This window comes from Mercenaria mercenaria, chromosome 13 (assembly GCF_021730395.1).
Source record: "Mercenaria mercenaria strain notata chromosome 13, MADL_Memer_1, whole genome shotgun sequence".
Lineage (NCBI taxonomy): Eukaryota > Metazoa > Mollusca > Bivalvia > Venerida > Veneridae > Mercenaria > Mercenaria mercenaria.
Genome location: NC_069373.1, coordinates 70,479,450 through 70,503,847, shown reverse-complemented (window position 1 = coordinate 70,503,847; position 24,398 = coordinate 70,479,450). Strand labels below are relative to the sequence as shown.

The window sequence follows — 24,398 nt, the reverse complement described above, 5'->3', positions numbered from 1 at the left end:
TGCTTTATTTTTGATAAAACTCATTCAATGTTGGTATGCATCATCTAAATATTCACCGTGTAATCAACTGATTTCACCTTACCTACCGCTCATGTAAGTCATTCTGGACTTATATTGACTGGGAAAGTCTTGAAACATGCCTTTCGAAACACATCTCAAGGAATAAACATACCTTTATTTGACAATTATCCAAATATCAATCGAAAAAGTATACCACGTTTATCATATTTCAACAAATGATTGAAATCACATCGCTATTTCCGTTTTGGTTGTTCAATCGTTTCTACACTGTGGGTTACACTGCACACGTTAAAATCACCATGCCGGAGTTAGGATATTGGAAAATTCGAGGGGTAAGTTAAATTTTACTTTAAATTTTAAAGATTTGGTTAACCTGTTGAGCATAAATTGATTGTCTAGCTGAGAATCAGACATAGCATCTGCATAATTTGCTGTTCGTTCTCGTTATTGACCTACTTTCGGTTACATTATTATTCTAGATGTCTAGACTTAAACTTAAAGACGCACCACAAAATAACTGTATGCACCCTACTATTTTGGCAAAGGAATAATATTTTCTCAAAATTTAGACCAAGAAACGCACCAAAGGCCACAATTTCATACATGTATTTCAAAATTGTCCAGGGGACATCCCCTGACCCCCCTTCCCCATCAAGAGCGGAGTAACTCCTCCATTACCTCCTCCATTACCTCAAAATTAAGACCTAAAATGCACCAGAGGCCACCATTTCATGCCTGTATATAAAATAATTCCAGGGGGAGAGCCCCCTCACCCCCCTAAAATGAGATGAGTACCCCCACCAGTAAATGCACCTGATAAAGGCCACCATTTCATAACTGTATTTCAACAATGTCCAGGGGAAGATCCCCCTGAAAACATGGGCAGAGGTCCCTCCCATACCTGCCAGCTCTCGGCGCTATGCGCCTCGGCGGTGACATCTTCGTTCTAGACTGGTGCCCCCCCCCCCCCCCTCCCCACCCGTCAAATATTTCTGGAACCGGGCCTGTATTCTTTTGTATTTCCATGATGGTAATTATACAGTGCTTTAGGGTATAGCGGATTTTAGGGTATAGAGGATAGGTTAATAATTTTTGCATTTAGACATAGATTAGTGTATACATTTCGATCTCATGCAGACTGACAATTGACATACATTTCAAATGCGTGCTTGTTGTATTATTTTTCACAAGTCATCATACAAAAATCAAAGCTGTCCGTTACTGACTAAATCAGTGTGTATATAAAAACATCAGTGAATGAAAAGTATTTGATAGAAATTTAAAATGTTGAATGTTTTTGAAAAGAGTACACGTTATTATTCTGATATATATATAGAAAAAATATTGGGAAGTACATTTAGATGTGGTTTTAATAATCAATAACAGAAAAATGACCAAAGCTGTCCTGTAAACACTAAATCAGTGCGTATGTAAACAATGCCATGGAGAAAAGAAACTCATGATTTTTTTTTATAAAACACTTAATGTTTTGAAAATAATACGACATTTTCCTTTTTGAAATACAGGAAAAAAACACTATCTTATTTTTCCTAGAACTGTAATGCAGGAAAAGTTTGTTATCTATCCGCTATAGATCGACCCTAAAGTACTGTACATGCTTTGCATGAAGAAAATGAGAAATGACAAGTATCGAGTTACAGATTGACTAGAGACATATATAAGGTTAATGTCTAAATATATTATTAAATTAATGTAGTAGTATGCATAGTACTTGATGTATTAAGGTGAGTTTAGACCTAACTTTGTTTCTATAGTGTAAGATAAGTTTTCAATGTTTATAAAACTATACTGAGAAGAGAATGACTGAATAAGTTTGCAGATGAAGTTTTGAAAACACATTAATTCAAGGAGGGCCTAAATTGTCCACCTGTCACCTTGTAGAATAGCTGTATTGTAACAGTACTATCAGAATGATTTGCACCAAGTTCATGTGGGAGGAAACAGTAGGTCACTAGGTCGTGGTAGGTCATTAAATTCAGTGTTACTAAGAGCTGCACCATTGGTTTGGTAATACATCCCCCACAAATAATCAAAGCTTTCAGAAAACTGATGGGGCGGAGAAACTGTTTTGCTATGGTTATGCTGGGAAAACCATATTTATAAACGTTATATTCGTGTATGGCACGCCATAGCTGCCTTATACTTATACTCTTTAAACGGTGATATAGTCATGTGCGTTTCACATTTCTTGATGTGCATTTTCAATGTCGTGCAGTAGATAAGTCAGTTCGTGATGTGCATTTCACATTTTATGATGTCCATTTCACATTTCGTGCAGTAGATATGTCAGTTCGTGATGTGCATTTACTATGTCGTGCAGTAGTTACGCCAGTTTGTGATGTGCATTTAAAATATTGCACGGTAGTTACGCCAGTAGTTACGCTAGTTCCTCATTTGCAGTTCCCTTTTTATGATGTAGATTTACAATGTTTCATTTTAGTCATTTAAATTTTGCAACTTGTCATCGGATAAATCTGTCGACAGGAAAATTGTAATAATATTAATAATAAGCATCATCATCATCATAATGGAAGTAATTCTAATATCTCTCGGACTGAGCTCATGTATTTCTTTGTTTGAACAGGACGAAATGTGAAATGCACATCACGAACTGACTATTCTAATGCACGGAATGTGAAATGCACATCACGAAATGTGAAATGCACATCACCAACTGTCTTATCTACTGCACGAGATGTGAAATGCACATCAAATTGTTTTAATCATTTTTAAGGTTCCAGTACGATTTTGTTTCGATAGATTTATTCTCTGCTAGTCATTTTTGTCAGATGTTTCATGGCAGGATTTTACCATAGTAAGTTTCATATCTTAACTTTAAGTATTGCATAAGGTACAGTACTGCGCGCTTGGACTGCCCAGGCAACGTACTTGTAACCTTATTTTACCAGATAATTTAGCAATATCAGTTATATAGAAAAATAGATTAGATGATATTATAATACTTTTTTATCCACTTATTGTGATAGTGTTAGTCTTTTATAATGAATTGTGATAACCTAAGTCTTTCGTTTTTTTCTGTGATATGTCTACTCGTCTCATACCATATTGCATCAATACTACACAAGGACCACAATGGAAAAAAGAGATGATTTCTATCTCTTTTTTGTGTCATCCTTTGTGTTATAATGTATATGCCATGGCTTTATTTAACATACATACTTGTTCATTGTTATCTGTATGTTGTTGTGTATATTGCCATGAATATGTACATTGTACACAGAAATCTACCTACCTACCTACCTACCTACCAACTTTACCTACCTACCTTACCTACCTACCTACCTTACCTACCTACCTACCTACCTACCCTACCTACCTACCTACCTTCCTACCTACCTTACCTACCTTACCTACCTACCTACCTAATCTATCTATCTATCTATCTATCTATCTATCTATCACGATATGTGAAATGCACATTACCAACAGACTTACCTGCTGCACGACATAGTAAATGCACATCACGAAATGTGAAATGCACATCACCAACTGACTTATGAAATGGGAAATGCACATCACGAAATGAGAAATGCATATCACGAACTGACATACCTGCTGCACGACATAGTAAATGCACATCACGAAATGTGAAATGCATATCACGAACTGACTTATCTACTGCACGAAATGGGAAATGCACATCACGAAATGTGAAATGCACATTACCAACTGACTTATCTGCTGCACGACATAGTAAATGCACATCACGAAATGTGAAATGCACATCACCAACTGACGTATCTGCTGCACGACATAGTAAATGCACATCACGAAATGTGAAATGCACATCACGAACTGACTTACCTGCTTCACGACATAATAAATGCACATCACGAAATGTGAAATGCATATCATGCATATCACGAACTGACTTATCTGTTGCACGACATAGTAAATGTACAACATGAAATGTGAAATGAATTATCTGCTGCACGAGATTGGAATTGCACATCACTAATCACCGTTTAAAACGTATAATTAGTAGGCAGCTATTGCGTGCCATATTCGTTGGTTGACCTGAACACTGGCGAATTTTCATGCCGTTTTTATCTTAAGGCCTCCGTGACCGAGTGGTTAAGGTCACAAATCACTTGCCCCTCACCAATGTGGGTTCGAGCCACATTCGGGGCGTTGAAATTCTTCATGTGAAGAAGCTGGAAAGTCGCCATGTTGATTTAAGGCTACTAACAAACAATGACGCCGTGTAGATCAATGTTTTTACAAATTCATCTTCTATATAATACACTGTAGAATTAACAGATGCAATGTTTTTCTGTCTCCATGTCCATTCATAAATTTGATTTATGAATCAGCAGGACGTCACTACCAACTTTCAACTGTTACATTAAAAGTAGGTTTAATAAAGATAAGCCATCAGTTTATAATTCATTTACAGATAAAGCAAAGGTTTTGGTACTTTTCAACAGTATTTCATTTACATCTTTTGCCAGTGATACCTGCAATCACTGAAATTTGATGAATGTTGATACTTCTGTAACTTTCGATTCTCCAGAGGCATTGGCGGCCAGGAATTTGTCCGACTTAAATGCAAATAAACATGTTGCAGCTTCAGCTTGAAATGTCTAGAGTATGAGCAGTTTACTGTCACAGTACATATTCTTTTCGGGGAATTAAATATGGATATCTGTATATGTTCATTTTAAAAGAAAATCTGGCCCAGCCTTGTCAAGAATTAAGCTCACGTGGCTAGGCCAGGCTAGGTCAGAGATTTGAACATGCCAGCTTTTGCGTTACTAGTCTGTGTCAAAGCTATTTTGTTTGTTTGGTTGGTTTGGTTTAACGTCGCACCTACAGAGTTCAGATCATATGGCGAGTTTTCCAGCTTTGATGGTGTAGGAAGACCCCAGGTGCTCCTCCGTGCATTATTTCATCAGCCCCGAGTGAGGCTCGAACCCACATCAGTGACCTTAACCACTCGGCCAAGGAGGCCCCGTGCCAAAGCTGTATCAGTGTAGTGGATTTACGCACAGGCACGCTTATTGAACTTCGGATAAAAAACCCAACATGATAACATTGATAAAGACACCGAAAAACAAGCCGGAATGAAAAATACATATTACAATATAAGCCCCTTTGTAATGGTGTATAGAATCAACGACCTGTCTTGAGTAAGGTTCGAAAATTCTTAACTATTCATTAACTGATTTAAATGAAGTTTAAGGAATTTCACATGTTTGTAACTTCTTTTCAGAATCTAAATACTTCTAGTTTTTTACCAGCAATAAAATTAGATCAGTCGTAAAGCATACTGTTGTAAGAAGAGACATAGCTTCATCAGTATGATAGCGAGAGTTATGGAACCTGTGACATTTGCTTGGAACAGCCAGTGTCAAGTTTCATTTTAATACGATTACTAACTCGCTGGCAATTACGAACAAAATTGTACTGAAGACGAATGGTTAAGTACAAAAATGGCAGAAGCCACCTTTTCTAAAGAAAAGATCATTGACAAGATGAAATTATAAGATGGTGATAAAGTCATTGTTACTTCACAATGTTTATGACGTTTCTCTCGTGCGCACATATACATGATTACCGCCACTGCCAAATATATAATTACAAATAGTTAATACTAAATTCAAAGAGTGGCAATATTAATTTATTTGGTATTTGTTTTATTTTTTAACAAGAAATATCTTTAAAAATGATGGTCGGCGAATTGTAATAAGGAAAGAGGTTTATGAAATTTTCATCTAACATTCATCTTTCATCTAACATTTTTCAAATTGCAAAACTAAACACCGCACTTTAACAATTTAAATGGTTCTCTTTTAATTTTTCGCAAAGGTTTCGTAGGGTTGCAATTTTGTTTCGTTTATCCTTAGACGAATAATTACAGCAGTAGTTTGATGAAGATTCATGAAGCGGTTCATGAGAAGAGGTTATTAAACGTGTTTATATTTTTAGCTAAATTGGTCCCTATCCCCATTTGTAACAAAATAGCAGGAGACCTTACGATATTGTTACACATCGAGTTTGATAAAAATCCATTACATTTTAGTGGTTAATGCGAAGAAAGGCATATCTACTTTTAGCTATAGTGGTCCCTAATAGGGCCCAAGTTCCTATATAAATAAATTTGGAAGAGGACCTTATAATGATGCTCCAGACCAAGTATGACAAAGATCCACCAAGCTGTTCATGAGACGCTGTATAAAGGCATTTATAGTTTTAGCTCTAGCAGCCCCTAAAAGGGGTCAAATGTCCCAGCTGAACAAAGTTGGCTGCGGGCCTAATAAAGATGCTACAAATCAAGTTTGATTAGAATACATGAGAAAAAAACTGATCCCGCTTAAACAAATGCATATTCGCTATTCATGAATCTTTCGACAATGACGTCACACCTATAAAAAAGTGAAGGTCAAGCAAAACATACAATTGTAATTATTTCAATATTTCTGTTTCATAAACAAAGTTTGACCGTAGTCATATCACATAGATAAACTGTATGCAGCGTACCTTCATTTCAGTGTAATGAGATTCAGTCAATATATAGCATATACATAATAAAACAGATTTCAACTGAGTTCAATATTTGCATACCATACTAAAGAAAAATATTCATATATAATAAATCAGTTAAATAATTTATAACAAATATATCAAAGCAAACAAGCACTCATTTTAATATGCAATCTGAATAAGTCACAAAAGCAAGAAACCTTTTCATATACAGACGACAATTGTAACAAGGAAAATCTTTTAAAAAGCACTTCTCTACATAAAAGACTCTTATCACACCCTTATTCATGTGATACGCAGACTGTATTCAGCTCTTTCTTTAATTTGATATATGTTGGTATTTGAACAGGTTTTTATCATATTTATTAAACTTACTTATCATTTTAAGATACACATGTATATCAATATTCTTGCTAAATAAACTGAGCCAAAGTTAGCTTTAAAACTGTGAACAGCGTTGTTTAGGATAAACGCTTTGTCTACATTTCACTCAGCGTAGCACAATCAACAGAGTGAAAGAAATTGACACTCTCGTCCAATCAGGCAGTGTTGCATAAATCTTCCATTTTGATAAATTATCTATAATGCGTTAGCAAGTAGTTTGATTTGCAAACTGAAGTCACGTGGCATAGGTAACGAATTCGTTCTTAAACGGCGTTCGCCGAAAAAGTACAACGTTTGCTGTTATATGGCGAATTCAGGTGTAACCACTACAATAGTATATTCCTGCATGTACTATATGGAATGACTTGGGTAATATGTAGATAAACGTTGACAAATAAGGCATTCCTTTGTTACTAAATTTCTCAAGTTCATTATCTGCACCCGTATCTCAAACATGTCAAAACTGCCTGAAGGACTTTCAAGGTTAGTTCAATTTAATCCAAATTTGATAACGAATGATAAGCACTATGAATTAAATCAGACTCGCATTTTTCAGCGATGCCGTCTAAATTCGTTTTCGTTACCTATGCCACGTGACTTCAGTTTGCAAATCAAACTGCTTGATAACGCATTATAGATAATTTATCAAAATGGAACATTTATGCAACACCCTGCCTGATTGGACGAGAGTGTCAATTTCTTTCACTCTGTTGATTGTGCTACGTTGAGTGAAATGTAGACAAAGCGTTTATCCTAAACGACGCTGTTCACAGTTTTAAAGCTAACTTTGGCTCAGTATATTTAGCAAGAGTATTAATATATCTCAAAATGATAAGTAAGTTTAATAAATATGATAAAAACCTGTTCAAATACCAACATATATCAAATTAAAGAAAGAGCTGAATACGGTCTGCGTATCACATGAATAGGGGTGTGATTAGAGTCTTTTATGTAGAGAAGAGCTTTTTAAAAGATTTTCCTTGTTACAATTGTCGTCTGTATATGAAAAGGTTTTTTGCTTTTATGACTTATTAGGATTGCATATTAAAATGAGTACTTGTTTGCTTTGATATATTTGTTATAAATTATTTAACTGATTTATTATATATGAATATTTTTCTTTAGTATGGTATGCAACTATTGAACTCAGTTGAAATCTGTTTCATTATATATATGCTATATAATGACTGAATCTCATTACACTAAAATGAAGGTACGCTGCATACAGTTTATCTATGTGATATAACTACGGTCAAACTTTGCTTATGAAACTGAGATATTGAAATAATTACAATTGTATGTTTTGCTTGACCTTCACTTTTTTTACAGGTGTGACGTCATTGTCGAAAGATTCATGAATAGCGAATAAGCAATTGTTAAAGTGGGATCAGTTGGCCTATTTTAGAAATACATTTGTAAATAAAAATAATAAATAAAAAAATCCTTTAATTGCTATTTTGTTACAAATGGGAATAGGGACCAATTTAGCTAAAAATATAAACACGTTTAATGACCTCTTCTCACGAACCGCTTCATGAATCTTCATCAAACTTCTGCTGTAATTATTCGTCTTAGGAAAAAGAAACAAAATTGCAACCCTACGAAACCTTTGCGAAAAATTAAAAGAGAAACATTTAAATTGTTAAAGTACGGTGTTTAGTTTTGCAATTTGAAAAATGTTAGATGAAAGATGAATGTTAGATGAAAAATTCATAAACTTCTTTCCTTATTACAATTCGCCGACTATCATTTTTAAAGATATTTCTTGTTGTGTATGTCATGTAACAAACGACACCTTCCGTCGTTGTTAATGTACAAAGTTTACCATTAAAAAAAAAACAACAAAGCCCGAACGCCTGACCAAAATAAAGTCGAATGAAAAGATTTAAATTTCGTGCATGAACTTGAAGAAGTACTTCGACACATACCAGTCGGGCCTTTTTTTCATCATTTCGGGCATGCCAACAACACCGGTTGAATTCAGAAAATATCTCCGTAAATTGTCGAAATTGGAAAAAATGACATGATACATATATGAAGTGGCCTTCCGTCCTTTCATCGTTGAAGCGATTTTGATATTACTTGGCATAAATGTATTCCATACTGAGATAATGTGTTGTGCGCAACTCCCATACCCCTTGCTCAAACGTCAAGGGCACACTTTGAGGTCAGACGTCAGTAATGTTTTTATCCTGTCCGGTCCATAACAGACATCTTTGAAGGGAACACATTTCATTATGAGACCATGTGTAATGCGCAAAACCCAAAGATCAAGGTCACAGACATAGTGCAAAGGTCAATAGTGTTTTATCTTCTTGTCCGGCCCATATTTCTGTCATCCATCAAGGGGTTTTAATATTTCTTTACACAAATGTTCCCAATTATGAGACAATATGTCATGCACAACAACTGGATCCTTAACTCAGATGACAAGGTCACAGTTGGATGTTCAAGAGATCATTAGGGTATTTCCCTGGCCAGTTCGTTATAAAAACCTTGACCAAACATTTACCAAGATATTACATACCAGTTATGACTGAAACACCTTTTCAAAACTCTTGTTTTGCTTTGGTTGGGAAGTAAATTTATAGGAGAGAAAAGCTCTGCCATTCGATTACAGGTTTGAGTTCGAATGGTATTTGTCTGGGTAATCCTATATAAGGGTTTCTAACATCATTATCTTTATACCCAGCGTTTACATAATATTAATTTGCCGACCAAGTCACCTCAAGATACAACAACCTATGGAAACAAATACAGTATACTTTAATAACTTCACATTAATTTATATAAATTGTACATGGTGTTGTAACTCCTAACTGAGCTTGTTTTATCAGAGGTGATGTCGGTAATTTTCTTGTATGGTTTATAAATGTAGTAAGCATGACAGAATTGATAAATCCATAAGTATATGAGCCGCGCCATGAGAGAACCAACATAGTGGGTATGCGACCAGCAAGGATCCAGACCAGCCTGCACATCCGCGCAGTCTGGTCAGGATCCATGCTGTTCGCTAACGGTTTCTCTAATTGTAATAGGCTTTGAAAGCGAACAGCATGGATCCTGACCAGACTGCGCGGATGCGCAGGCTGGTCTGGATCCTTGCTGGTCGCATACCCACTATGTTGGTTTTCTCATGGCACGGCTCATATGGTAGTTTCTTATAAAGGCCAAAGAATGAGGAAAAAAGCATCCTATAATTATAAATTTTAATTTAAAGCTCTGAAATGCCAACAGGCTATAAAGTCTGTCAGAAATTCTTTTGGACGCATAGAGTCATGAAATGTGAATTGATTTAAATACTTCCTGCACACAGAGATTAATTTTGTTTCTGTAAAAACATATCTGAACAAGCGGTAACCTCATCAAACAATAGCGATTTATAAATTAGTAAAGATTTCATGGTCAAGGGACGAACGCATATATGTAAAATATGTAACACATAGTTGAATAAGAGTATCACCCTTTGTGAAGTTGTACTGCGTACATTGCCTTGAGAAATAAATACAGTTGAAACTCGGTATCTTGAATAACATGGGATTGACTGGTTTGCTTCGAGATTGACAAAATTCGACTTAAAATGAGCCGTGCCATGGGAAAACCAACATAGTGGGTTTGCGACCAGCATGGATCCAGACCAGCCTGCGCATCCGTGCAGTCTGGCCAGGATCCATGCTGTTCGCTAACAGTTTCTCCAATTCCAATAGGCTTTAAAAGCAAACAGCATGGATCCTGGCCAGACTGCGCGGATGCGCAGGTTGGTCTGGCTCCATGCTGGTCGCAAACCCACTATGTTGGTTTTCTCATGGCGCGGCTCAAATGATATTTCAGGACGGGACTTGAAAATGTCTTCGTGATAGCAGAGATTTTGAGATAAGCGAGTTCGAGATTTCGTGTTTCACATTGTATCTAGGTCACTTTGCATGACTTACTGTGTATTGGGTCATCTGAATGTCATTCTAAGTAAACTAAAACTGCAAAATATATAAATTAGACACTTTTAAATGTAGAAAGTTAGCGCTTGCAAGTGCTTGACGCTGCTTCATAAATGTATATATCAAAAAGACTGAAGCTGAGTCAGTTAACAAACATAACAACTACTGAATTGAATGATAATTGTATGCAATTTATTCATGTTTTCTACTGATAATTCGCCAAAATATTTTTCAGCTTGCTCAGCCAATCAGATTGCTGCTTACATATGTCGAGGAGGAATTTCAAGACACTATGTACGAACAAGGAGACGGTAATATATTTTGAATATGCATTTGAAATTTACATTTATAACCGGTTAGCAAATATTAGAATAAGTATTAATAAACAGATGATTTCATTCTGGCCTTGTTTGTTTGAGGGTGGCCGTATTTACCGAAGGCCGGGGCATATACAACTGCCAAACACTTGATTATCGATCATTTTAGGTTTTTGCTTCGTATTGGCCCAACAGTTTGGTTTTTTTGTTTTCTCATACTGGCCCTGATGTTTTTCGTATAAGCCTGGATTTTCTCATACTGGCACGGATGAGTTGTTTCGTATTGACACAGTCTGTTTAATATGATATGCGCTATTTATCTAATACTGTATCATATGATGCACAGTTGAATAATAAACTGCTTTTATAAATTGCACCTTTCTATACTTTATAAGTCATGAAAACTTGTTTTATACACGATTCAGAACAAGGGTAATATTAAAAGTTGTTCCTATCCGCGCTTACCCTGGTTAATTGAAATGCAATCAAAATACTAATTTCTCTAGTCTAAACGGAATATATTTGACAAGCATTTATTTTCAGTCTAGTCATGTAACAACTATACAGTTTTCTTTACCTCGAGTCGTTTATATATGTCAACATATGTTCTTTTACCTCATATTTACACCAGTCATATATGTAGTGAAAATTTTGAATCCTTTGAGCGTTTTCGATGGAGCATATCTTTGATGCAAGTTTCAAACAAGTATAAAACGTATCAATGAAATATAAAGGTAACTGAATTATGTAAGACAAATTACAGCTGCGGTGTTGCGATTCTTAATCGTCCCATTCAAAAAATTTAATGCATGAAGCGTTACTATCCTCATAATAGTTCATAATGTTCTTTATTGTCAACAAGTGACATGTTATCAAAAGTTTTACTGTACCTCACACCATTTGTATGGGACTGGTTAATCAAGTATGGTTTATAGATATGTATTACATACGCAATTTATGAATTTCTAACATTTTTAAACATCCTTCAGTATAAATAGTATAATATTTCATTTCTTTAAATTTAGTACATAGACAATAAATTTTGCATTATTTCTGCTCTATAACCCACACCTATGTGCACTATCTTATTTTTAGCTCACCTGAACACGAAGTGCTCAAAGGTGAGCTTTAGTGATCGCCCTGTGTCCATCGTCCGTCGTCGTCCGTCGTCAACAATTTGACTGTTAACACTCTAGAGGTCACAATTTTGGCCCAAACTTAATGAAACTTGGTCAGATTGTTACCCTTAATAAAACCTTGGACGAGTTCGATATAGGGTCATCTGGGGTCAAAAATTAGGTCACCAGGTCAAATCAAAGGAAAAGCTTGTTAACACTCTAGAGGTCACAATTTTTGTCCAATCTTAATGAAACTTGGTCAGAATGTTACCCTCAATAAAATCTTGGACGAGTTCGATATTGGGTCATCTGAGGTTAAAAACTAGGTCACCAGGTCAAACCGAAGGAAAAGCTTGTTAACACTCTAGAGGTCACAATTTGGGCCCAATCTTAATGAAACTTGATCAGAATGTTACCTTCAATAAAATCTTGGACGAGTTTGATATTGGGTCATCTGGGATCAAAAACCAGGTCACCAGGTCAAATCAAAGGAAAAGCTTGTTAACACTCTAGAGGTCACAATTTGGGCCCAATCTTGGTCAGAATGTTTTATCCTTAATAAAGTCTTGGACGTGTTCGATATTGGGTCATCTGGGTTCAAAAATTGGGCCCAATCTTAATGAAACTTGGTCAGAATGTTACCCTTAATAAAACCTTGGACGAGTTCGATATTAGGTCATCTGGGGTCAAAAACTAGGTCACCAGGTCAGATCAAAGGAAAAGCTTGTTAACAATCTAGAGGTCACAATTTTTGTCCAATCTTATTGAAACTTGGTCAGAATGTTACCCTCAATAAAGTCTTGGACGTGTTCGATATTGGGTCATCTGGGGGTCAAAAACCAGGTCACTAGGTCAAATCAAAGGAAAAGCTTGTTAACACTGTAGAGGCCAGATTTATGACTATATCTTCATGAAACTTGGTCAGAATCTTAATCTTGATGATCTCAATGTTCAATTTGAATCTGGGTCATGTAGGCTCAAAAACTAGGACACCAGGTCAAATCAAAGGAAAAGCTAGTTTACACTGTAGAGGCCACATTTATGACCATATCTTAATGAAACTTGGTCAGAATGTTAATCTTGATGATCTATAAGTCAAGTTCAAATCTGGGTCAGGTGGGATCAAACACTAGGACACTAGGTCAAATCAAAGGAAAACACTCTAGAGGCCACATTTATGACTATCTTCACGCAACTTAGTCAGAATGTTAATCTTGGTGATCTTTAGGTCAAGTTTGAATCTTGGTCATGTCTGGTCAAAAACTAGGTCACTGGGTCAAATCGAAGGAAAAGCTATTTAACACTTCAGAGGCCACACTTCTGACCATATCTTAATGAAACTTGGTCAGAATGTTAATCTTGTGGATCATTAGGTCAATAGGTCAGGTGAGCGATACAGGGCCTTCATGGCCCTCTTGTCCATTTACTAGTCCCCTACCGGTGGAACACCGGAGGGGACTATAGGAATGCCATCCTTCCGTCTGTCCGTCTTAAAATCTGGATATTGCAATTACTCGAAAAGTATTCAAGCTAGCTTCATAAAACTTGGTATGTGTATAGAGGGCAATTTGTAGATAATGCAGAGCATGATTTATACTTGTAGGTCAGTCAGTGTCACTTTTAAAGGTCATGTAAAAATTGATTCTACTACATAACTTTTATATGCATTGATGGATTATCTTCGTGGTACACACAAACGTTCCCAATGATGAGACAGTGTGTCAACACATGATTTATGCTTGTTGATTAACTGTCAAGGTCACTGTTAAAAGTCAAGTAAAACTTTGATGTTCAGCTTTCTGTCCCATAACTTCTAAATGCATTGAAAGATTTTTATTATCATACAGAAATGATTCCCATGATTAGACAATTTGTCGCGCACATGACCCATGGTTGTCGGTCAAAGTTCAAGGTCACTGTTGAAGGTCACGTAAAAATTTGTTTCCGCTCCATAACTTTTATGTGCATTGATAGATTATCTTAATACTTCACAAACATGTTCCCCATGATGAGACAATGTGTCGTGTACATGATCTATGCTTGTAGGTCAATTTAAGTTAAAATAGTTTTTGTTTCAAAGCTCTTAAGACTATTCAATATCGGTAGTGGACTTCTGTGGTGCCACTAAAATACTCGGTCACTTGTTTTATAAAAGAAAAAAAACACAGGCTCACATTTTAACTTAATGGGTAGAAAGTGGTTACATTCGTATTCTAGTTGTATTCTAACCTTTTCATTATTAGGTGACCTAGGGTGTGAGCTGTTGGTATGCGTGTCAATGTGAAATTTAAGGCTGTTTTCTTTGAAACGTTTATAACTTTTCCACAGCAACAAATTTTGCACTTCAAATACCTCTTTGTTGCCTGAATAAAATCTGTCTGCTTTGATGACCCGTTTCCGGGAATTGTAAAAGGAATACAGTCATTTTGATTATTAATAAAAAATATTTAGACCATTCTTAGGAAAGTAAATAAGTGACATTTAAAATACCTCAGTAAAATAACATGGATGCGACATTTTACTTCAATAATCTTACATGTATGCACAAGAAACTATTCTTTTTCAATCACAAAATTGTCTATTAAAATATATTGGGGGTTTACTGTCTTACAAACATTTACATGTCAAGAACAAATATATGGAAATGAATAGATGGTAGGTGAGAATCAGATACTGCCGGGTACCAGACAAAAAGCTGATTTTGAAAGAGGAATCATACATAGTTACATTATTAGAGACTAAAAATGTTATCGAACATACATTAAATATTTACAGCACCCGATTACAGCAGAGAAGCTTGGACTAGTGTAAAGCCTAAGTTTGCAGAACAGCTTGACTTTCCAAATGTATGTATATGCCAGTAATTGGTAAGGTTTTCTTTCATCCTTGTTTTGGGCATAGGGTATTTCGTGGGTGTTCTCCCTAGAGCTGTAGTCATGTTAAAGCTGTTTAATTAAAGATACATATGCACACTCTTACTTAAGACATTTACTTCAAATCTTCGCCATATGTATGTAACTTGACTACTAGATATGTAATTTAATTGTAGAGGAAGAGCTTCCTTCATAATTGCATGTCAGCTGTCAATCATTAACAAAACTTTTTGTAGTGATAGTACATGTACCAATTTTATTGTTCTGACCTTTACAGGTATTGAGAACTGCTTTAAACCTAATATATAGTACTGGTAATACTCACAAACGTGTTAATTTTGTTTTCATGAATTACATGCAGATTAAAAAAAAACGAAAGAAATTTTGGGTAAACTCAATAATCGTCCATCTATTGTTTCGGTAATGACTCCAACCTCCAACCAATCGTCCATCTGCACTCTTCTCCCGCCTGCCATATTTCTATACTGGTGTAATGCCTGAACGAACACAAAAGGGAGTGAAACACTTTAATACATAAACTTTTGCTGGACACAGTGACTGGACGGGAAACTTTGGAACAATTGTTTTCATTTGATAAATAAACATGAAATTAATTTCATAGACAGGTCAGAATTTTTAAGATGTCTTTGGAGGTCAAGGGTTATGTCGTGACTTTTGTTGTTACTACAAGACTCAAATGTCTTTCTGATTCTGTTTTCAGCTGCCGTATTATATAGATGGGGATGTGAAAATTACACAAAGCAATGCCATTCTTAAACATATCGCCAGAAAACATAACATGGGTAAGACACCAACACTTAATTGTAAGCTTATGGATAGTGATTTGAAAAATAAAATGGCTCACGAACTAGGCTACATGTCCTGTTCAGCAATGTGCGAGTTTATTTTTATTATACAAGAGATGAACTCTTTCCCAACCATGGTGGCCTGTCTGAGATAGCTATGTATGTAACTAGTCAACTACTGGTTAAAAACCAGTTTTCAGGGACTATATATAGGACTTTTTGGTCTGTCCGTCCGTCCACAATTTCGTGTCCCTTTCATAACATAACTCATTTCATTAAGGGATTTTGATATTACTTGGCATAAATGTTCCCCATGATGAGATGATGTGTCATGCGCAAAACCCGGATCCCTAGCCACACTTTGAGCTCAATAGTTTTTTTAGCTCACCTGTCACATAGTGACAAGGTGATGCGTCGTCCGTCCGTGCGTGCGTCCGTCCGTCCGTAAACTTTTGCTTGTGACCACTCTAGAGGTCACTTTTTTGTGGGATCTTTATGAAAGTTGGTCAGAATGTTCATCTTGATGATATCTAGGTCAAGTTCGAAACTGGGCCACGTGCCGTCAAAAACTAGGTCAGTAGGTCTAAAAATAGAAATACCTTGTGACCTCTCTAGAGGCCATATATTTCATAAGATCTTCATGAAAATTGGTCAGAATGTTCACCTTGATGATATCTAGGTCAAGGTCGAAACTGGGTCACGTGCCTTTAAAAACTAAATCAGTAGGTCCAAAAATAGAAAAACCTTGTGACCTCTCTAGAGGCCACATATTTCATAAGATTTTCATGAAAATTGGTCAGAACGTTCACCTTGATGATATCTAGGTCCAGTTGGAAACTGGGCCACGTGCCTTCAAAAACTAGGTCAGTAGGTCAAATAATAGAAAAACCTTGTGACCTCTCTAATGGCCATATTTTTCATGGGATCTGTATGAAAGTTGGTCTGAATGTTCATCTTGATGATATCTAGGTCAAGTTCGAAACAGGGTCATGTGCGGTCAAAAACTAGGACAGTAGGTCTAAAAATAGAAAAACTTTGTGACCTCTCTAGAGGCCATACTTGTGAATGGATCTCCATAAAAATTAATCAGAATGTTTCTCTTGATGATATCTAGGTCAAGTTCGAAAGTGGGTCACGTGCCTTCAAATAATGAGAAAACGTTGTGACCTTTCTAGAGGCCATACCCTTGAATGGATCTTCATGAAAATTGGTCAGAATGTTCACCTTGATACTATCTAGGTCAAGTTTGAAACTGGGTCACGTGCCTTAAAAACTAGGTCAGTAGGTCAAATAATAAAAAAAACCTTGTGACCTCTCTAGAGGCCATACTTTTCATGGGATCTGTATGAAAGTTGGTCTGAATGTTCATCTTGATGATATCTAGGTCAAGTTTGAAACTGGGTAAACTGCGGTCAAAAACTAGGTCAGTAGGTCTAAAATTATTAAAATCTTTTGACCTCTCTAGAGGCCATATTTTTCAATGGATCTTCATGAAAATTGATCTGAATGTTCACCTTGATGATATCTAGGTCAGTTTCGAAACTGGGTCACGTGCGGTCAAAAACTAGGCCAGTAGGTATAAAAATAGAAAAACCTTGTGACCATTCTAGAGGCCATATTTTTCATGAGATCTTCATGAAAATTAGTGAGAATGTTCACCTTGATGATATCTAGGTAAAGTTCAAAACAGGGTCACGTACCTTCGAAAACTAGGTCAATAGGTCAAATAATAGAAAAACTTTGTGACCTCTCTAGAGACCATATTTTTCAATGCATCTTCATGAAAAATTGGTCAGAATTTTTATCTTGAAGATATCTAGGTCAAGTTCAGAACTGGGTCACATGAGCTCAAAAACTAGGTCACTATGTCAAATAATAGAAAAAACGACGTCATACTCAAAACTGGGCCATATGGGAAGAGGTGAGCGATTCAGGACCATCATGGTCCTCTTGTTTTCTGTCTGGTCTGTCACTCAATAACGCATGAATGGATTATAATATTACTTTGCAGAAATGTACCCCATAATAAAACAATGTGTAATGCTCAATTTTCAGACCCCTAACTTAAAGGTCAAGGTCACACTATGCTGTCAAATGTTAACATTGCTTGAGCAGGGGCTTTTTCGTGTCCGGTCCAGAACTCTGTCATCTGTCAAGGGATTACAATATTATTTAGTATAAATGTTCTCCATAATCAGATATGTCCTGTGCAAATCCAGAACATACCCTTAAGCAACACCCATATCCCCAACTCCAACTCTAAGGTCAAGGTCACAGTTGGAGGTTGAAGGCCAATAGGTTTGTTTTGCTTTCTGGTCCATAACTCTGTTATCCATGAAGGAATGACACAAATGTGCCGAATAATAAGACATTGTGTTATGCGCAATACCCAACCCCTAGCTTAAAAGGCCAAGGTCACATTTGAAGATCAAAAGTAAGCATTGATCACTTCTTGCCCAGTCTGTAAAATCTTTTAATATAAGAAAAAGTGTTGGTGTATTTTCTGCATAATAACATTCCTTTTTTCTCATTTTCCAACCAATTTTAAAATAAAATGTTATCAAAATTGGAATTGATCTATGTATACTTTAAGCAATCAACAACTGTAGATTTTTGTATATATGCAAATTTGTAATCCAAACATTGTCTTAGAAAATATTGCCCTTACAGAAGAAAAAGACCTGCTGCGTACTCTTGCTGTGTACATACAGCGTATAGGATATGATGCGTACTGAAATCAAGGGCTTTAAATAGTACGCAGGGTATACACCGCACATACACCGATAGTACGTTTGTAGTACACTTTTGACATGCAAATGAGCTCTGCCGCGTACTACTTGCTGCGTACATGCTGTGGACTACATAGTACACAGGATGTACGCTGGAGGAATTTAGTATGCGAGAAATAGTACGCAGCATATACGCGGCACATACACTTTTCACATGCAAATGAGCCTGCGGTGTACTACCCCTGCGGCGTACATGCTGTGTACTCCTGCGGCGTACATGCTGTGTACTCCTGGCCCGAGTCCTGCGGCGTACATGCTGTGTACTCCTGCTGCATACATGCTGTGTACTCTTGTGGCGAAACTGCTGTGATAATGTAAATTCCTTACCCCACCAACTTTCGTATGCAAATGCTGATCATTTGGACAGAAAAAAAAACAGAAAAAAGATAAGTGACATGCATCAATAAGTATTTACCCTTACCAAAATAATGTAGATTGATGTTATCAAATAAATGAGTATGCTTTTCTTCATCCACTTTTCAATGAAATAAATCAATTTTTGTAGCATGTAATTTGGTAAACATTTGAAGAAAATGGCGTAACTGCATCAAGAGGAAACAACTTTAATGCAACTAAATATAAGTGTTATGATTTATTATAGACTATGTGTGTGTAGTATGTATTTATTTTGATTAAAATCCATCTGAGAACAATCTAGGACTGGAATTATATAAGCATTTATACACTTTTACGTCCGAAAAAAGTAGCGCACCAAAAAATTTTGGACTGATTTTTTTTCCAGTGGGGCAAGCGCAATTAGCCAAAAACGTTCTGAAAATATACGAACGGCAAATCCGATGAACCACTTTTTAATTTGGTGAGGCCCTAATTAGTTAACATAATGAGCATTAAAGCCTTTATAAAACATGATAGAATGGTGTTTTGCTTAAGAGTATTCAAATAACAGTGAGAGCTATTAATTATTCTCATTCGGGCACTGCTGAGGCATTATCTTGGTAATTATTTCATGTATTACAAAATGTAATGCAACGAAGTTCAATTATCCAAGTTAGAAAGCTCCAGGATTAATTCAAAATGAAAAAGAATATATTTTTACACTGCATGCAAGGTGCAGCTCAGAAATCACTAAGATGTAAGCTTCACAAAATTTGAACATTGCAAATAGTTTGGCAAATTTTCATTGTTCAGAATACCGGTAATCTGAACTATTCTATGCTATTAAGATAAAAGTTACTCAGAAATCAAGTTCTTGCGTCCAAAAAAAAAAAAATGTACAAATCCTTCCTGCATGAAGTGTACTTCAGACTTTTATCTAAAAAAGATCAAAGTATTAACACCAAAAGAAAATGAACAAGTCCCTCCCGCGTATATGAAGTTTACTTCAGACTTTAACTTATAAAAAAAAACTAAGTATAAATGCCAAAAGAAATTGTACAAGTCTTTCCCGCGTATATGAAGTGTACTGCACAAATTTCAAAGTATCTGCGGTGTACATGCAGTGTACTATTTTCTTGTACAAGTCCCTCCTGTGTACATACAGTGTACTCCTTAAATTTTCAGAGTCTGTGCTGCGTACTTGAAGTGTACTAGTGACCTCCTGCGTACATGCTGTGTACTCGTCGAAATAGTACGCGGCATGTACGCGGCATGCGGTGTATGTAAAATGTACTCCTCTGGCGTACTACTGTGTTCGCGGCATATACACAGCAAATACGCAGCATGTACGCCACAGAGGCTTGCTTCTGTAAGGGTGTATATAGAGTACAATATTGATTTTACATCATTGTAAAGCGAGTATTATATCTTTGACGAAAGATAGTGAAGAATTTAGAGGGCAAAGTTCAGTGGTATTTACATTAGATTGACTTTTGAAGAGTTTCTTTATGGTGCGATACTGTGTGAAACAAGGAAAAAACACTTATTCTGTGTATACCGACATAAAGTGTGAAGGACATTTACTCACAATGAACGATTTATAAGAAAAAAATATAATTTAGATATATCTTTAGTTCTTCTTTCTAACGTACGTGTACATAAATCAAACAAATCGTCCAAAATTCTGTTTATTTAATACATCTAATACAGTAGAAAGGTTGTAAAATTATTTCTGTCTGTGGCCTATAAGCCTAAGGTCCGAATGGTCTCATTTTGATTTAAAAAGTGTTCGGTGTAGGCGTTTCTTTTAAAAAGCTGATCTGTCGGGCTTAGCTTCCCAAAAATACCTTACACCTTATATCTTTTTGTTGTTGAACAAGCTAAAAATGGGTGATCGCTTCCCTCAAATATATTCATTAACATATATTTCTGGTCTAGATGGTGAGACTATCCGAGACAAGGCTATAGTAGATATGCTGCTTGACCAAGCTATGGATCTGAGGAATGGGGTTGTGAGACTATGCTACAATAAAGATTATGTAAGTTTAACACTTTAGTTTTAGTGTGTTTGTTTTTCTCTATTTCCATAATTTAACCACACTTGATAGCTGCTTCTTTGGAGTTGTGACCAGTGCGCACATCATAGCGACAAAATATGGAAACAGCGATTGCGTTCTGCTGCTGTGACCAACCCTCGCGTCATAGCGACGAATAATGGAAACAGCGATCGCATTCTGCTGCTGTGACCAACCCTCGCATCATAGCGACGAATAATGAAACTAGCGGTCACATTCTGCCGCTGTAACCAGAACTGACGTCATAGGAATGGGTTATTGAAACAGCAATCGCATACTGCCTCTGTGACCAGTTCCCGCGTCAGGGCGACGGATTATAGAAACAATGATATTGCACTCTGCCGCAGATGTGGTTTAAATCCAAGACCTCTAGACAAGGGTCAGAAGATCATCTCTTGAATAATTGCAGCTGTAGTTAAACACTGACTTTGCTGATAAAGCATGAAATTATTTATTCTAAAAAAGGGGAAATTTTTATGATCACTAATTATCCGCCTGTGAAAATCTTACCACTCATTTAAAAAATGGAATTTTTGACTCGATTTACCTTTACCAAAGATACTGAGCAACCGAGCATTGTTGAATACAGCTGGATTTGTCTGTATAATATAATAATATGAAACAAAACAGCTTAACTTTTTAAGACAGCGTTTTCTGTACGTGACCTGTATATTTGGTATGCATGGTACATATTTCTGATTATATTTCAGGATAAATTGAAAGCTGATTATTTTAAAAATGTTCAAGCTCAACTGGCAGCATTTGAAAAGAAACTGGGAAATAATAGTTGGTTTGTTGGTGAAAAGGTAAAATACATTTTTCTTAACAAGATATTTTAATGCAGCAAATAATGTGTTGGTTATGTCGATTTCTGTGTAATATTTTAGTCATATAATATTGCTGTAGGACTGGAAACTGGCTCACTTGTTGAATTATCTGTATATTGGAGACAAGTTAAAAGTTGATTCTTTGTTATGGCAATAAAATGGTTTCCTCAGTGTAATGTCACAAGCTTTTGTAGTAAATATTGTCTAACAATACTGTACTAACGAAATTTTTTACAGTCCTACGAACATAAGTTAGATTCGATCTTAAAATTTAATAGGAATCTAGACACGTCTGCAAAAGCCTACATTTGTATATCATTACTTGACCTTTTTTGGGCGTTAAAATCATACAACTCTGTGCCATGGATATGACCACTTATATTTGTTATGGCACTATCGGAATCCCTTTGTGAGTGCAGGCCATAAATTGGTATATTAGCTGTGTAATAAAATGATTCAGCTGATCATCACTGAAAGATAATAATGGGAATTTGTTTCACAAATTGTGAGACACTGGAAGCCAACTTTTACCAGTCCCTATGTTCGGGCCAGGGGCAATAAAATGTCAGTATGGAAACAACCTACTAGAGTAACTTCCACTGTTAATGAGAAATATGATAGAAGGGAGTCAGCTTATACGATGAAACAAACAAGTTTGCAGTGCAGTGCAACGCATCGCTAGACGTCGCAGCTTGGACAGCAGAATAGAGCATGGTGTATAATAGGGTTATTATGATAGTAGCATGATCTTGGATGCAGCCCGCCGGTTAGCCTCAATGGGGGAGAGCACACATCTACGGATCTCGGGGTCGTGAGTTCGATCCCTTGGGCGGGGCGTATGTTCTCCGTGACTATTTGATAAACGACATTGTGTCTGATATCATTCGTCCTCCACCTCTGGTTCATGTGTGGAAGTTGCCAGTTACTTGCAGAGAACAAGTTTGTACTGGTACAGTCCAGGAACACTGTTAACTGCCCGCCGTTACAGAACTGAAATACTGTTGAAAATGGCGTTAAACCAAAAACAAACAAACAAACTATCTGGGATGCTGTATTCGGCTCGAGTGAATTTTGCTAGAAGGGTCTCACGAAGCGCCGAGTGTGATCCGCCGTTGCAAAATCCACGAGAGCCGAATACAAAATCCCAGATCGAGCTTCTGTTGTAATAGTTAGTAGAAATATGTGAAGTTAGATAGTAAACATTTGTCAAAAGTATGTGGTCATATTATTAAGTAATTAATTTGGTGAGAGATGTGGTTTTATTCACAATGTGTGGAGTAAAGTTTAAACATTTGAATACACAGTGATAGAAACGACTGATCATTGATATGAGCCGTGCCATGAGAAAATCAACATAGTGGGTTTGCGACCAGCATGGATCCAGACCAGCCTGCGCATCCGCGCAGTCTGGTCAGGCTCCATGCTGTTCGCTTTTAAAGCCTATTGGAATTGGAGAAACTGTTAGCGAACAGCATGGATCCTGACCAGACTGCGCGGATGCGCAGGCTGGTCTGGACCCATGCTGGTCGCAAACCCACTATGTTGGTTTTCTCATGGCACGGCTCATATAATATTACTGAGGCTATTGGTTGCAATGCAGAATTTTGGTCTATTAGTAAAAATCGCAACACAGTTTGGTAAGCTGCCTTCACAGTATTCAACTGTATAACGCTCTCTTGATAGCAAAAGCCTTAAATATTTCGTTTTACTTTTAGATAACTGTTGTTGACTTCCCGATGTACGAGTTACTGGAGCAGCACACCAGGATGAAACCTGATTCGCTCGATGCATACCCGAAACTTACAGCATTCCTACAACGATTCCAGAAATTACCAAATGTGAAAGAATATCTGACGAAGGACAGTGTTAAAAATATGCCGATCAACAACAAGGTTGCCAGTTTCAGATAGACATTTCGACACAATATGTGTTTACAGGCGTACAGACACAAAATAACCAAGTATCACTTAAAGGATCAAGCACTCGCTAAATAATAAGTTAAAATAGTTTCTAGCTCGACACCATAGTTATATATGTGGGAACCACATGAGGGATATGAGATAGACCTTTTAATGTCAGTATAATTTGAAGACATTGCAAATCAATATTTACCATAGGACACCACAATTACAATTGTAGCCAATTTTACCGTGAATCAGAAAAGTATTTGTTGAGTGTTTCTTTTAAGACAATGGCCCAGATTGGAAATGCAACCCTTAGAACTTCGTTCAGTTTATATAAAGAATAAAGATGACTATTTCTTTAGCGGTTTGTACCCTATAATTCAATATTGAGCGGTGAATATCAGATATCAGATCAGATATCAGAATGTTGTAGGGTATGAAATGAAAATAAACGGTTTTAAGTCTGTTATAGTAGTTGTGTTGAACAT

The 24,398-nt window shown here is 36.4% G+C and overlaps 1 protein-coding gene across 1 annotated transcript; it reads left to right on the top strand.

Annotated features, from left to right (window-relative positions):
* Positions 1-269: 269 nt before the first annotated feature.
* On the top strand, positions 270-24,377 carry LOC123529042 (glutathione S-transferase Mu 3-like). The gene is made up of 7 exons (XM_045309226.2): positions 270-353; positions 11,101-11,176; positions 15,076-15,146; positions 15,895-15,976; positions 21,043-21,143; positions 21,890-21,985; positions 23,722-24,377. The coding sequence occupies exons 1-7, from the start codon at positions 321-323 to the stop codon at positions 23,914-23,916; spliced, it is 654 nt and encodes a 217-aa protein (XP_045165161.2). The 5' UTR covers positions 270-320; the 3' UTR covers positions 23,917-24,377.
* The last annotated feature ends 21 nt before the right edge of the window (positions 24,378-24,398 follow it).